General features: G+C 39.9%; 3 protein-coding genes across 8 annotated transcripts in view; 2 read left to right on the top strand and 1 right to left on the bottom strand.

The window, feature by feature from the left end:
- The window catches only part of pitpnc1a (phosphatidylinositol transfer protein cytoplasmic 1a), a 32,227-nt gene extending 30,027 nt beyond the window's left edge, over window positions 1-2,200 (top strand). The window contains exon 9 of the mRNA XM_020616452.1: window positions 894-2,200. Within this exon, the coding sequence (XP_020472108.1) occupies window positions 894-1,204 (311 nt within the window). The 3' untranslated portion in view covers window positions 1,205-2,200. The remainder of the gene's footprint in view (window positions 1-893) is intronic.
- Window positions 2,201-2,752: 552 nt separating this feature from the next.
- On the bottom strand, window positions 2,753-7,050 carry slc25a19 (solute carrier family 25 member 19). Of its 2 annotated transcripts, none has more exons than XM_020616422.1 (7): window positions 6,969-7,050; window positions 5,539-5,699; window positions 5,024-5,179; window positions 4,740-4,910; window positions 3,875-4,055; window positions 3,628-3,758; window positions 2,753-3,538 (listed from the first exon to the last, which is right to left on the bottom strand). In XM_020616422.1, the coding sequence occupies exons 2-7, from the start codon at window positions 5,668-5,670 to the stop codon at window positions 3,323-3,325; spliced, it is 987 nt and encodes a 328-aa protein (XP_020472078.1). In that variant the 5' UTR covers window positions 5,671-5,699; window positions 6,969-7,050; the 3' UTR covers window positions 2,753-3,322. The 2 variants fall into 2 exon arrangements, with proteins under 2 accessions (XP_020472078.1, XP_020472077.1); XM_020616421.1 differs by lacking the exon at window positions 6,969-7,050 and adding an exon at window positions 6,698-6,896.
- A 75-nt stretch (window positions 7,051-7,125) lies between these two features.
- mif4gdb (MIF4G domain containing b) overlaps window positions 7,126-12,849 on the top strand; it is a 7,938-nt gene continuing 2,214 nt past the window's right edge. Inside the window, exons 1-6 of one of the 5 annotated variants that reach the window (XM_020616429.1) lie at window positions 7,126-7,203; window positions 7,318-7,452; window positions 8,266-8,377; window positions 10,289-10,398; window positions 10,725-10,880; window positions 11,139-11,231. In XM_020616429.1, coding sequence (XP_020472085.1) covers window positions 8,299-8,377; window positions 10,289-10,398; window positions 10,725-10,880; window positions 11,139-11,231 — 438 coding nt within the window. In that variant the 5' untranslated portion in view covers window positions 7,126-7,203; window positions 7,318-7,452; window positions 8,266-8,298. Of the gene's footprint in view, window positions 7,453-8,265; window positions 8,378-10,288; window positions 10,399-10,724; window positions 10,881-11,138; window positions 11,232-12,849 lie in introns of all 5 variants that reach the window. The other 4 variants (XM_020616426.1, XM_020616428.1, XM_020616427.1 and 1 more) reach the window with 4 other exon arrangements.

Raw genomic sequence — 12,849 nt, 5'->3', positions numbered from 1 at the left:
AAGTGTCCTGAGATGACTTTTGTTGTGATTTGGCGCAACACAAACAAAACTGAAAATTAAATTGAATCTAGTTGGCTTTTACTGTTTGAAATACAAAAATGCTTGGTGGAAACTAACTCTTTTTTAATTTTATACCCTAAACAGATACTTTAATGGGTGTATAGTCTTTCAGATATAACCTAAATCTAAATTGAATATCTGCTGAATCGAATCAGAATAGCTCTGAATCGTACTGTATCGTATCGTTAAACATTTTGCAGTATTGTTTTGTATGTAATCATGGACCACGTATCGAGATATGGATCAAATGAGAGGGATACGCAGCACTAGCAGTAGCACAAATATTTCAAAAGGGAGCTTCTCAGGTCAACAGAAGGTCAATATAAGATATTTTTAAGATTTTAATTTACTTAGAGAGTAGTTGCTGTATGTTGATACTTAACTTCATCAGTAAGTGTCAAAAATGTATTCAGGACCAAACAGGAAGTCCAGGTACCTTTGATGTCATACTTCTAGGGCCAGGCGATGAGGTAACTCCCCACCCCCACCAGCTGGGAATGAATGTTCTAGGACATCGTCTGACCTAAGAACTGACTTACAGACACTGACAGATGTCCATACTTAGCTTCTTTAGCATATCAATATACTGTATATATACACACATGTATATTCCTTTTTACTGCACTTCCCATCACTTTACATGGAACTGATATCTCAGTAATAAGACTAAGTCTAATTAATTAAAGTAACCTATAAGCATAGCCAGCCTTGACTAAACAACTATTTTCTTGTTAAGACACAGGATGATGTTTCACTGCCTTTTGAAGCTACTTTGTCACTTCCACAAACCCAACAGTGCTGTCTTTTTTCCCCAAATATGTCTGTCCACACAGACATGACCATGGAGGAAGTGAGAGAGTACGAGCGTGCCACACAGGAAGCCACCAACCTGAAGATCGGCACCTTCCCCCCTGCCATCTCCATCACCGAGACGCCGCTGCCATCCAGCAACCGCAGCGGCCCCAACAGTGCCCCGTCCACTCCCCTCTCCACCGAAGCCCCTGAGTTCCTGTCAGTCCCAAAGGAGCGTCCCAGGAAGAAGTCCGCTCCGGAGACGCTGACCCTGCCAGATCCGGGCCGCAGAGATTCAATCTTCAAACTACCCAGCTTTTTCTCCTGGAACTCCAGTCCGCAGCCTGAATGAGGGCGGGGCTGTGCCACTGGTGAACGCCCTCGACCTATGGATCACTGGAGGATGCCTGCCCAGCACACCCCACGAGGCCCCCCAACCAGCTGAAGTGAAGGAGACCTTTCACTGTCCTGGAGATCCCAGACCCCCTCAGCAGACTAGCCGGTGTTACAGCAAAGCTAATAGCTCTCAGACTGCATTTACAGGTATAGAAAGGCAGTCTGGCTTCCACAGCAAAAAGTCCTAGGAGGTGTAAAGGCATAGTGCCTCACATCGAGAGTCCAGAAGCAGCTGGAGGCTCCTCTTTCTTCTCTCCTCCTCAGAAAACAGCCATCAGCAGCATGCATCAGACAGTATGGAGTCCAATTAGCCCGACTGAGTGTAGCGTATATTCCTTAAAATGTTTGATTTCACAGAGCATCACCTTGTCTTTATTCAAGCTCAGGGTGTTTTGACAAAATATGTTGAGATTCAGTCACTGCACATAAACTTTACATGTACAGATTATTAGTATTTACTTTTAAACATCAGTCTGGCTTTGTTAATTGGAGCTTGTGGTTTGACATATTGTATTTATGTGGTTGGGACCTTTAGACAGCTTTTGAAGGCAGGTGTAGGGCGATTGTGTATTGTTGTATATAAAGTACAGTATGAACATTACGTAACCAGTGAAATGTCAGTATTTCTAATAGAATATCATATCCAGTGATGCTGCTGCTATGAAACTGCTTGTGTATTGTAAAGGGCAGGACTATCTTCAGGTCTATATCTCTGATTGTTTATTATAGTGGTTCTGTCAGCCATGACTTCTGTAATTGACGTGTGTAATTGCATGATTTTGACTGCATAATCTGGTTTTGAATCTCTGTGGACTTTGTTCTCTCAGCCTCACTTGTGTTTTTACAGACTGGTCATGTGATTTGTATGTTGCTTTGGTGCTTTTTTCCCCATTTCATTCAATGTTGATTGTTTCGGTAAATGGAAATAGATTAAATACCGTTGTATCCATAATCGTGTCACTTATTTAAATGGCCTTAAACATACAGGCTGCAAACAAGTGAACTCATAACTTAAGGTAGTTAAGTTAGTTATAGCAAAAATGCATAGAAAATATTTTTCGCAGCTTCACGGTAAACATGCCTGTTAAAATCAGACGCATGACTGGATGTTTGACCCGATTTAACCTCTTGCTAATACTGATCATCAATAAAACCAGTAAATCAAATGCACTAACACTGATGTTGTTATTTTCTTGTTACTGTTCTTTCATTTAGATCATGTAACTATACCAGATTTTATTTCAAATAACTTAATACATACCTTTGTTTTGTTTTGTTTTTTTTACCATTTCTGTGGTCGCTGTTATAATATTTTTGAAAAAATGGTAGGTACTAAAGTTAAGCCATAGAACTATGATGTTTTTTACAGTATAGTTGGTTCAGTCAGGAGTTTTGACTCCAGTTCCAGGTAATATGGGCTATAAAGCCAAGTCCAAGTCCTGCAATATGTACACCAACCCAAACATTCATAAGCCTCTTGTCAATAACAACATGGAAATCGGGCTTTATAAAAACTTTAATTTTAAACATAATGACCTGAACGTTAGTCTTAGACAGTCATGTCAGTATAACCACCTGAACAGCAGTGCATTTGACCTATACTGGTCTGTCGACACAACACTATAATACATATTATATGGTCATATTTTGGTCTTTGCACAATATTTATGAAGCATTTACTTTATATATTTTCATAAGTATTCCAAAATGAAAACTGCAACAAAAGGCAAAGTTATGACTTGTTTATAGAAGCCAGAGCTTCAAAGTTGCAAAGTTCAGTATGAACATAAAATGTTACTTACTGTATATCTTTTAAAATCAAACACCCATAAGCCTTAAAACCACAGGATAAAATATTCAACCAAGTTTATAAAAAGTGAAATGTTTCTACACCACAAGGTAGAGTGACACAAAAACAAATAAATAAAATGAGGTTGTCTTCCTATCCTTATACATAAACACAATAAAACCACCACCAATCTTTGACCCACATGGGACATTTGTTCAGTGCAAAGAACAAGGCATAAGTGTGTTTCCAATGTGCACGATTATACCAGTCACTTTTTTCCGTTCATTACCTTTCCTCCTGGTTTTCGATCGGGTCCTTTGTTTTCCGTCTCTGCTTGAGGTTACGCATGGCATTGAGGAAAAACTCATACCAAAAGAAGGTGAATCCTGTTGACAGCGCGGCCTTCACAAGGCTGGGGGAAAGGCCTTTGAAGAAGCCTCGAACACCCTCCTCTTCAGCGATTTGAACCATGCAGTCCACCAGGCCTTTATAATTCCGCACCTGCACATGAGAAAGAGGAGATAATACTTAACACATCAGACCTGAAATATGTGCTGCAAAAACGTGAAGCATGCTGCAGAAGAGCTCACCTGTCCGAAGTGAACTCTGGCTGCTCCGAAGCCCCCAACTTGCAGTCTCTTCTTGAAGAGGTCAAAGGGGTATGTGATTGTTTTGCTGATCATTCCGGCTCCACTGCCACAGACCAGGCTTCTCAGGTTTCCTTGAAAACAGAACATAAAGAGTACAGGACTTCAAGTTGTGAATACCACTTAAGTGTGCCTATGTAAATGGAATGTGCTTGTCATGTGCAGGAGCATGGCTTTGAACTCCACTGACCTCCTGAGTTTCCAGATTTGGGCTCAGGAGCCAACAGCTTCTTAAAGACATTGTAGAAGAAGAACTGCAGCCCAGCGTAAGGAAACACTGCCACCAGTGTTGGAGACAGGCCGCGGTAAAATGTCAGCACTCCCTCTGAGCAGTACATTGAAGACACAGCATGTCGCAGGTTCCTGTACACCTGACAAACAAAGCAGTAAATAACAATTCCTAAGGATATGATTAATTAAATTAACGCTACTTAGACCAGGATAAGTGACAGATAATGTGTGGACGGATTAACAATTAAAATTTCATTTTAGGTGTTGCTAAAACTGACACTTCCCACTAGGAGACAATTAGCTACCTAGCTACTGCAGCTGTCATAATACTCGCAAAAAAGTCTGCCCCTTGCAACGTAACACTTTTTATTACCTTCTTAGAGCTTTTTGAGGAAACCTTTCAAGACCTTTGGGTGGATTTTGATTCACAGATATTAAATTAGTCAGAAAAGGACAACCTTCTGTCCATCCATCACCCTGTTGGCTACAGAATGATTTACTGTTGGTGCAAGGGTGAAAATATAATTAGTCTTTGAACCACATTAACAAACTGGTTTTGGAAACATGGTTATTATAGGAAATGGGCATCCAAAGAGAGAGAAAGAGCTCAGGGAAACCAGTGTGTATTCATTTTCACAGTGGTTTGTAAACACTCATCTCTGCTTCTCCACCACCACAATTTCGCTGCACTTCTCTCTGAACAGGGACAACAGTTTTTTTTTTTTTCAATCAAATCAAACAAATATCTAAGACTGTAAGAAATTCTTGACTTCTATCAGACAACTTTCTGACAGCTGCAGCGTATCAGTGCTAGCATGTCCCACCTTTGGTTCTCCCTGAGCTGCAAAGCGTGTCCGCAGTGTGTCCAGAGGCTGGCAGACCATTGTAGCAGAGCAGGCAGCCAAGCCGCCACACACAAAGTGAACTCCAGCTGTCTGACTGTCATACGGTGTCGACTTGTGGACCATCTCTGTCAGAAACTCAAAAGTGGTAAACTGCAAAGCAGACACACAAAAGTAAATCTTGTAATTGTAATTGTGTTATTAAGATATTTCTGAGTATTTTATTGTTTTGTGTGAGCACCCAGTGTACATTTTACGGGCTCTACCTGGACAGCCCCAAAGCAGATGGAGAGGAGTTGTGCAGGAATGTGGCCCTTCCAGAAAGCAGTGAGCCCCTCCTCTGAATGAATGCAGCGAAAAGCTTGAACTATTCCCCTGTACTTCCCCTCCGGCCTCTGTGCCGACACTCGCTCAATCTGCAGCTGGGGGTAGAGAGACACTAATAAACATACAGGATTGTCAACATAGCATTAGACGTTTCTACAGTTACTACAGTTGTGTTGCAGCAAGCGTCAGTCAGTGTAAACCTAAACTCATTAATGCAATGCAAACACCATTAATGGCATATCTGACTGCATCATTTTCAATCCAACCATCGATGGTTATTCAGTTACTAAGACAGTTAGAGCATGAAAGCCAAATTTACAACTGACAAGAAATGAATGCTTTAGAACTACTGTAACACATAACTTTAGGTGTGGCACTGAATACAACTGCTTTCCAAATCTGAACATAACATAAACTGTAAAGAGTTGCTCTCTCCTCACAGTTACATCATTACCTGAAATCTGATTTTAACGACATCAAACGGGCTGATGAGAGCTCGGGTGACCATCCCAGCAGCTGACCCGGCCAGGGCTGCCTCCTCTGGGGTGAGAGCTGCAGTCTGAGAACGGGGGTCATAGCCCACCATGTCACCACACCCTTAGGCTCCTGTTAACACTGTACACAGAAATAATATTTTAATGTTAAAAACATTAAAGGAAATTTAGTTTCAAGATATGATGCACATATGTGCACAGAAAACAAAAGAATGGCCCTGAATCGTGTCTTACATTGCACTTATCTACTAGCCATAGCGTTCAGACTTGACAGCTGAGAGCTGTTATCCTTCCTTTGGCTATTCTGGTCCTTAACAGTCATCATTGCAAGTAAAGGTCCTGCATTTAAAATGTGTATTACATGTCCACAAGTATTAGCAAAAAATATTCTCATAGTGCAGAATGACCCCTTTGAGAATGTCATATTATTATATATTATATTACTAGATTATTATGACTTCTGTAGAATATGTTTTAATGTCCTAGCAGGTCAGATTAAAACTAACCTGAACTAGTGTGTATACTGCTGGGTCATTTAGTCAATGTCAATCCATCACATTTTATGACCTGATCATATTTTTTAGAAGTATCATCTTAATTTGCAAACTAACAGTTGCATAGCTATCAGATAAATGCAGTAGAGTACAAAGTAGAATAGCTGCCTATGAAATGTAGAAGTACAACATAGCAGTAAATAGAAAAACTCAAGTAAAGTAAATGTACAACAAATATTTAATAATTTATCTGAAGACAGGAGGAAGTAAGGAATTCTTAAATGATTTATAGCATTTGTGAAAATGTATAAGTTGAAATCTGGATCTAGCTTGTATTAATTGGTGGTCATTTATAAACCCATGCTGTGACGTACAGGTGACAAAGTATTAACAAGTTCAATCATACAGATGTTTTTTAAGTCTGTGCAGAGGTTTATGGCACATCTTCCCTTTTACATACTGTAGTTAAACAGTTAAATATAATATAATATAATACTTTGAAGAAAATCAAAGTAACTGTTACAACATGTCAAGGACAGGTAGCTGGAGCTAAGCTAACACAGCAGCTGATACTTTGCACGGAGGATCAGCGCTGCAGTGGAAACACAGGCGAACGAGCACTTACCTTGTGGTAAAAGTCTTTCATAAATACAACTACAGCTACTGAACTGGAGCCAGACAAATATAATCCAACAACATTACCATTACAAGTTTCTACTGCATGTTCTGAATTGCTGATATTACTTCCGGGTCATACACTTTACAAAGAAGAAGTATCGAAGCAAGATAAATCACTGCCGTGTAAGTTTGTTTCCAATATTTCGTGGGAAAAGGTATGATTACCCCACAAGTATATCAGTAATAAAATAAAAGAAATATCCTTCCAAATAACTCACTGCATACTGTTGATGAAGCTTGTGTGTTTTTCATATTAGACCATAAACGAATACTTGTTAAACAGTTGTAGATAGTTAAATATTTATTCGTTCGTGACGTTATTTTCGCGATCTTTGGGCGAGGTGATGAGAGGTAGGGTTTTATCTTGTCAGGATAGTGTGGCCTAGAAGGGTTGTGTCCAGTAACATCTGTTACATCTAGTTACCCATATCATTAAAGGAGTGGACGTATTCGGTAATAAACACACACTCAATTTTGGAGTAGGTGATTGCTATTTAGTAGCTTATTTGAGAAAAACTGTTTTGTTTTAATTAATTGTTGTTAACCCTGGGAACTCCAACATAGCAGGTGGCGGTAATGCGCCTTAACGGTCCTCGCCAGTCGCCATTTTAAAAGAAGAAGAACAACAACAACAACAAGAGGAACCAAAGTGGTTAGGATAAGGGTGATGTTAACGTTGGGTCAGGGAAATTTCCGCGAAATGTAAGTAGTGTTAAATAATTTGCTTCTACTTCTCAATGAACTCTGTGTGTTGCCGGTTGGCTAGGTTCTTTTGTTTGATGGGCGGCTGTAACATAAATGTAGGATAGGTATAAAACTTGTAGCGTCAATGTTAACGTTAGCGTAAGGTTCCTGTAGTTGAACAGAAGCACACAAACTAGCTCATTTCTAAGCACTAGCTAACTTATTAGTCTGTTGACAACAACACATCAGAACTCTGTTAACGTTACACTTGCGTTCGTTAAACCAGCAGTAAACCAAAATATTGTTATATAACAGAACGGTGTCCTCTCACTGACGCATTTTAGCTAACATATTGTTAAAACTACTACAAACATAAATAATCGTGTAACGTTTTCAGTTAACGTAACGGGATAAAATCCAAGTCTACCTTCTTACTTTTCTATCCATATATTGTGTTAGTCATTTATTTTAGGTTTGCTTTAGCTAGAGCTGATAAAAGAGTGCTAACGCATTAACGTTAACTTACTTGCAGTGGTTATGTGGCTAATAGAGTCGAATCTGAAATCTCTTTAAATAAAAGCATAATTTTGTGCATTGCTAAATGTTTATTTGGACTTTTCTTTGACTTGAGTTTTCCAGTGTAGGTCCTGCTATCCTTCAGTGAATGATCTGTTTGACAATACCGGATTTTGTGTTTCTTGTTGCCCCACAAATCGTCCTCTAGTCTTTGCCTGTGTTGCATTTTGTGCCCAGACCTGAAACAGAACCTTGTTTTCAGTGTGTAAATTTGTCATAGGTTTACCTATTCTAAAATGCAGTTATCTGTTACAGCTCTCACGTGTAATTTGGGTGCAACTATCTAAAATGGAACACTCTACAGAAGACTTCAGGATCCAGGCATTGGACAAGGACACACAGTTGTTGCTGAAAACAGCCTTGAAAGGTCAGTCTTCTTTATGCAGTAATGGCACTGTTTGCAGTTTTCTGCATACATTGGTCATGGAATATGATCCGATCTTCACCAAAGTCACAAATGCCACCAAACACAGTATTTCTAAGATGATATCATGACAAACCGTCATAATATTTCATGTCTTTAGTCCATTAAACTGTTATACCCCGGTTCTTTTACTGGACAGATCTGAGTAAATAAGGGGTCCGTCTTTCTTGATTTTAGTGCTGGTTTATTTACTATATATATATATGTGTGTGTGTAAAAAGGATTACAGAACACAACCCAGGGCTCCCTCCTCCAGACAAGCTGCTGGAGAAGAGAGCAGTGAAAAAAAGCACATGGAAACACAGAGCCTAATACATTTATCAGTTCTGGGCTAACCCCTTACACAGACAGCTGTAAAAACATCAGGAGCTGGAGACAGTCTGAAGTCTCCTTCTATTATCTAGAGCTCTGCATGCTTGGAGCAGCTGGACATAACAAAATGAAGAATTCCGTGTGTGTGTGTGTGTGTGTGTGTTGTATGCGTGATGTGTAACTAAACATTCATTCAGACATAATTCTTACACAAGATTAATACAAGAAAACAATCAGTGTCATGGCTTACTGCTAACCTTGAAGCAGAGCACACAGGAGCAGATTTTGAATCTTACTAAACTGCATTACTAACACATTAAAGTCTAATAATTATCTGACTAATTTATTAATTTCTAACAAAACATACAAATGGATGATGGGAAAAGTAATGGCAACACTAGGCTTCTTATGTCACTAAATATCAACTGGAGTCAGGTGTTAGCAAATCTGGAGTCCAGTCAATGAAACGAGAATGGAGACGTGGTTTAGAACTACCTTGACTTATAAAAACACTCAAACTGTTATTGTGCTATTCACAAGCAGCATATGAGCCATGCCTCACAAAAAAGAGACCTCACAAAGCCTATAATCAAAAGTTGTTGATTTGCATGAAGCTGAAAGGGTTACAGAGTCATCTCAAAGATGATCATCAGTCCACAGTTAGACATATTGTCTATAAATGGAGATGATCTGGTACTGTGGCTACTCTCCATAGACGTGGGTGCCCAGCCAAGATCACTCCAAAGGCACAACGCAGAATGGTCGATGAAGTAAAAAAAAGAACCCTAGAGTAACAGCTAAAGACTTGAAGGATTCATTGGAGTTGGTTAACATCTCTGTTTACAAGTCAACCATACACAAATTATTGAACAGGCATGGAATCCATGTCATTGCTCCCCAAAAACAACATTGTAGTATGCCTGAGGTTTGCCAGAAACCATCTTGATACTCCACAACACTACTGGGAAAAGGTCCTGTGGACAAATGAAACAAATGGTAGAACTGTATGGGATAAATACAGCACTACGTATGGCGTAAAAAGAGAACCACATACTAACATGAAAACATCATCTCAACAATGAAACACCCTACTGTATTACTGACCTAAAGGAGTTTGGCATTGCATCAGTGCTGCAACTGTCTCCAATGATTTGGCTTGTTGTTGAAACTTAAACAAGAAATAACCACTCTGCATCCACCATGATAATCATAAACATCTGAAACAGTCTTTTTCTAAATATGTTTTTCTTTCTTTCTTTTTTTTTTCCAGATCCCAGTTTAGTGAATCTGGAGAAGGTTTCCAACATCACATACTAACCACATACTAACATGAAAACATCATCTCAACAATGAAACACCCTACTGTATTACTGACCTAAAGGAGTTTGGCATTGCATCAGTGCTGCAACTGTCTCCAATGATTTGGCTTGTTGTTGAAACTTAAACAAGAAATAACCACTCTGCATCCACCATGATAATCATAAACATCTGAAACAGTCTTTTTCTAAATATGTTTTTCTTTCTTTCTTTTTTTTTTTCCAGATCCCAGTTTAGTGAATCTGGAGAAGGTTTCCAACATCATTGTGGACCAGTCTTTGAAGGACCAGGTGTTCAGCAAAGAGGCTGGACGTATTTGCTTCACCATTGCGCAGGTCCACACTGTTGACAGTTTGATGGGCTGGTTGCCCATCACCATTTAACTGCATTAATGTTTTTTTGTTTACAACAGTGGCACTGACTACAGCACTTAAAATCACTGAGGCAGAGATTTAATAAACTAGAAAGAGATTTAAACATCTGATTTAGCCTCTTTAACCAAGTCTTAATCCTCTTACCTTATCTTACTGACTGTACTAGCTTCCACTCGAGCAACAGGAGGCTCTTATGCCAGCTTGCCTACACCAGAGAGTTCCTGACTTTTTTGGTTCATACTTCACCTTGTTTTATTTGACCTGACTCTCTTGGTCATGTTCTGCAGGCTGAGGCCAAGCAGAGCAGTGGAAACGTGTTCAGGAGAAACCTGTTGAACCGACTCCAGCAGGAGTTCAAGGTCCGTGAGGAGACCAGGGGGCGCTCACTGCAAGAGTGGGTGTGCTATGTCACGTTCATCTGTAACATCTTCGACTACCTCAAAGTAAGACACAGTTTTCCCATGAAGGTGTTCAGCACTTCATCATGTCTTAATCATGAATGCAGAGCCACATTGTCAAATTATTCTACATTAAAGAATCTGCTAAATGACTTGAATTTATTTTCTGTTGCTCATTTTTCACTTGCATGAAAAAGAAATTGTAGTTAAGGACTTAATGTCGATGCAGTGATGGAAGTTTTAGTCCTTTTTTATTTGATTAAGAGTCAGTTGCTGTGTCTCTATGCATGTCTTGACACTTAGGTGAACAACATGCCGATGGTGGCCCTTGTCCATCCTGTGTATGACTGTCTGATGAGACTAGCTCATCCAGATGCTCTAAAGAATGAAGAAGAGGTGAGGAAGAGAATATGGTTATTTTTCTGTTATATCCATTTACTTGCTTAGATGCATATTTAGTTGTTTTTCTGTCAAGGAGTTTTTCTTTCTTTCAGATCCTAGTTTAGTGGAGAGGGTTTCTCATGATTAAGCTCATGTTTTGTTTTGTTTTGTTTTTGTTTTTTTGTTTTTTTTAAACACTTCTACAGTATATCATACATGGGAAATAGTATTTTTTTGCATTTGTGACTCTTCAGTCTTTACCTGGATAAATAATTGTAAGCAAATGATACTGATAATGATCTATGTTATGCATGTGGGGAACTTTGCCCCTTTTCAAAGCTACGATATGCAAGGTAGAAATCGAGCTAGTGTTGGTATGAAAGTCCATTATGCACAGCCCATCCTCTCGCCTCATCGTGTAGCTGTCTCAGACCCTTCTTACACAAAGGTTGTGGCAAACTGCTAATGATTTACCCTTCTTCAAGGCAGCTTTTTTGATTTAAGCACCTTTTACACTGAACTTAAAAAAAAAACAAAACAAAACAAAAATGCCGCCCCGTGTTCATTTTACACAGTTGCCACAATCCCACTATTAGAGATGTGATGCTTATGACATCTGACTGCTTTGTTCTTGATGCTGCTCCCTCTCCTTTTTCACTCTGTAGTGCTCTCTCTCTCTCTCTCACACACACACATACACCTTCATCCTCCTTTCCACCTTGTTGTGACAGTTTGTAGGGTCATCAGTGATTAACCCCCACCCCCCAAAAATGCCTGTATTATATGTTATATACCAGTGGTCCCCAACCCCCGGGCCGCGGACCGGTACCGGTCCGTGGATCAATTGGTACCGGGCCGCACAAGAAATCATTAATTATTTCCGTTTTATTTATTATCTGAGTCTGAACGATCTTTTATTTTGAAAAATGACCGCATTCTCTCGGTTACATCTCGGTCACTTGAGCGCCAAAACTGGCTTACTTGTGGACATATTCAGCCTGCTCAATGAACTCAATCTGTCACTTCAGGGGAAAATGACAACTGTCTTCAAGTTGGCAGATAAAGTAGCTGCATTTAAAGCCAAACTGGATTTGTGGGGACGGCGCGTCAACAGAGGCATTTTGGACATGTTTCAAACATTAGCGGGGATTTGGGGTGACACTGAGCCTGAGTCTTCATTCTCCCAGCTGGTGCACGATCACATGTCTTTGCTTTTAAAAGAGTTCGAGCGCTACTTCCCAACCACAAAGGACCCACGAACTGCCAAGGAAGGGATCCGCAACCCATTTGTCAACAAACCAGGTGAATCCAGCAGGTCTGTGCAAGAAGAAGATCAACTGCTGGAGATCGCAAATGATCTTAAAAGTATGTTCGAGACAACAACTCTGTCGGTGTTCTGGATTAAAGTCATGACAGAATACCCTGAGATCGCCACCACAGCACTGAAAACCCTGTTGCCATTTCCGACATCCTATCTGTGTGAAGCGGGTTTTTCTGCAGTGACAGCAACCAAAACAAAACAACGGAGTAGACTGAACATAAGCAACACACTTCGGGTGTCATTGTCCCCTGTTACCCCCACATGGGACCGTCTCGTTGCAGAGAAACAAGCTCAGGGCTCCCATTGATTTAG

This window comes from Monopterus albus, unplaced genomic scaffold (assembly GCF_001952655.1).
Source record: "Monopterus albus unplaced genomic scaffold, M_albus_1.0 scaffold174.1, whole genome shotgun sequence".
Lineage (NCBI taxonomy): Eukaryota > Metazoa > Chordata > Actinopteri > Synbranchiformes > Synbranchidae > Monopterus > Monopterus albus.
This window is presented reverse-complemented; position numbering and strand designations above follow the sequence as displayed.

What these genes read in the sequence shown, in the direction of transcription:
- slc25a19 (XM_020616422.1), bottom strand. Translation starts at nt 5,670, where the DNA reads ATGGTGGGCTATGACCCCCGTTCTCAGACTGCAGCTCTCACCCCAGAG. An exon ending in TCGTTAAAATCAGATTTCAG is followed by an intron (nt 5,180 to 5,538) that starts GTAATGATGTAA and finishes CTCTACCCCCAG; the next exon opens with CTGCAGATTGAGCGAGTGTC. An exon ending in CCAGAGTTCACTTCGGACAG is followed by an intron (nt 3,539 to 3,627) that starts GTGAGCTCTTCT and finishes TCTCATGTGCAG; the next exon opens with GTGCGGAATTATAAAGGCCT.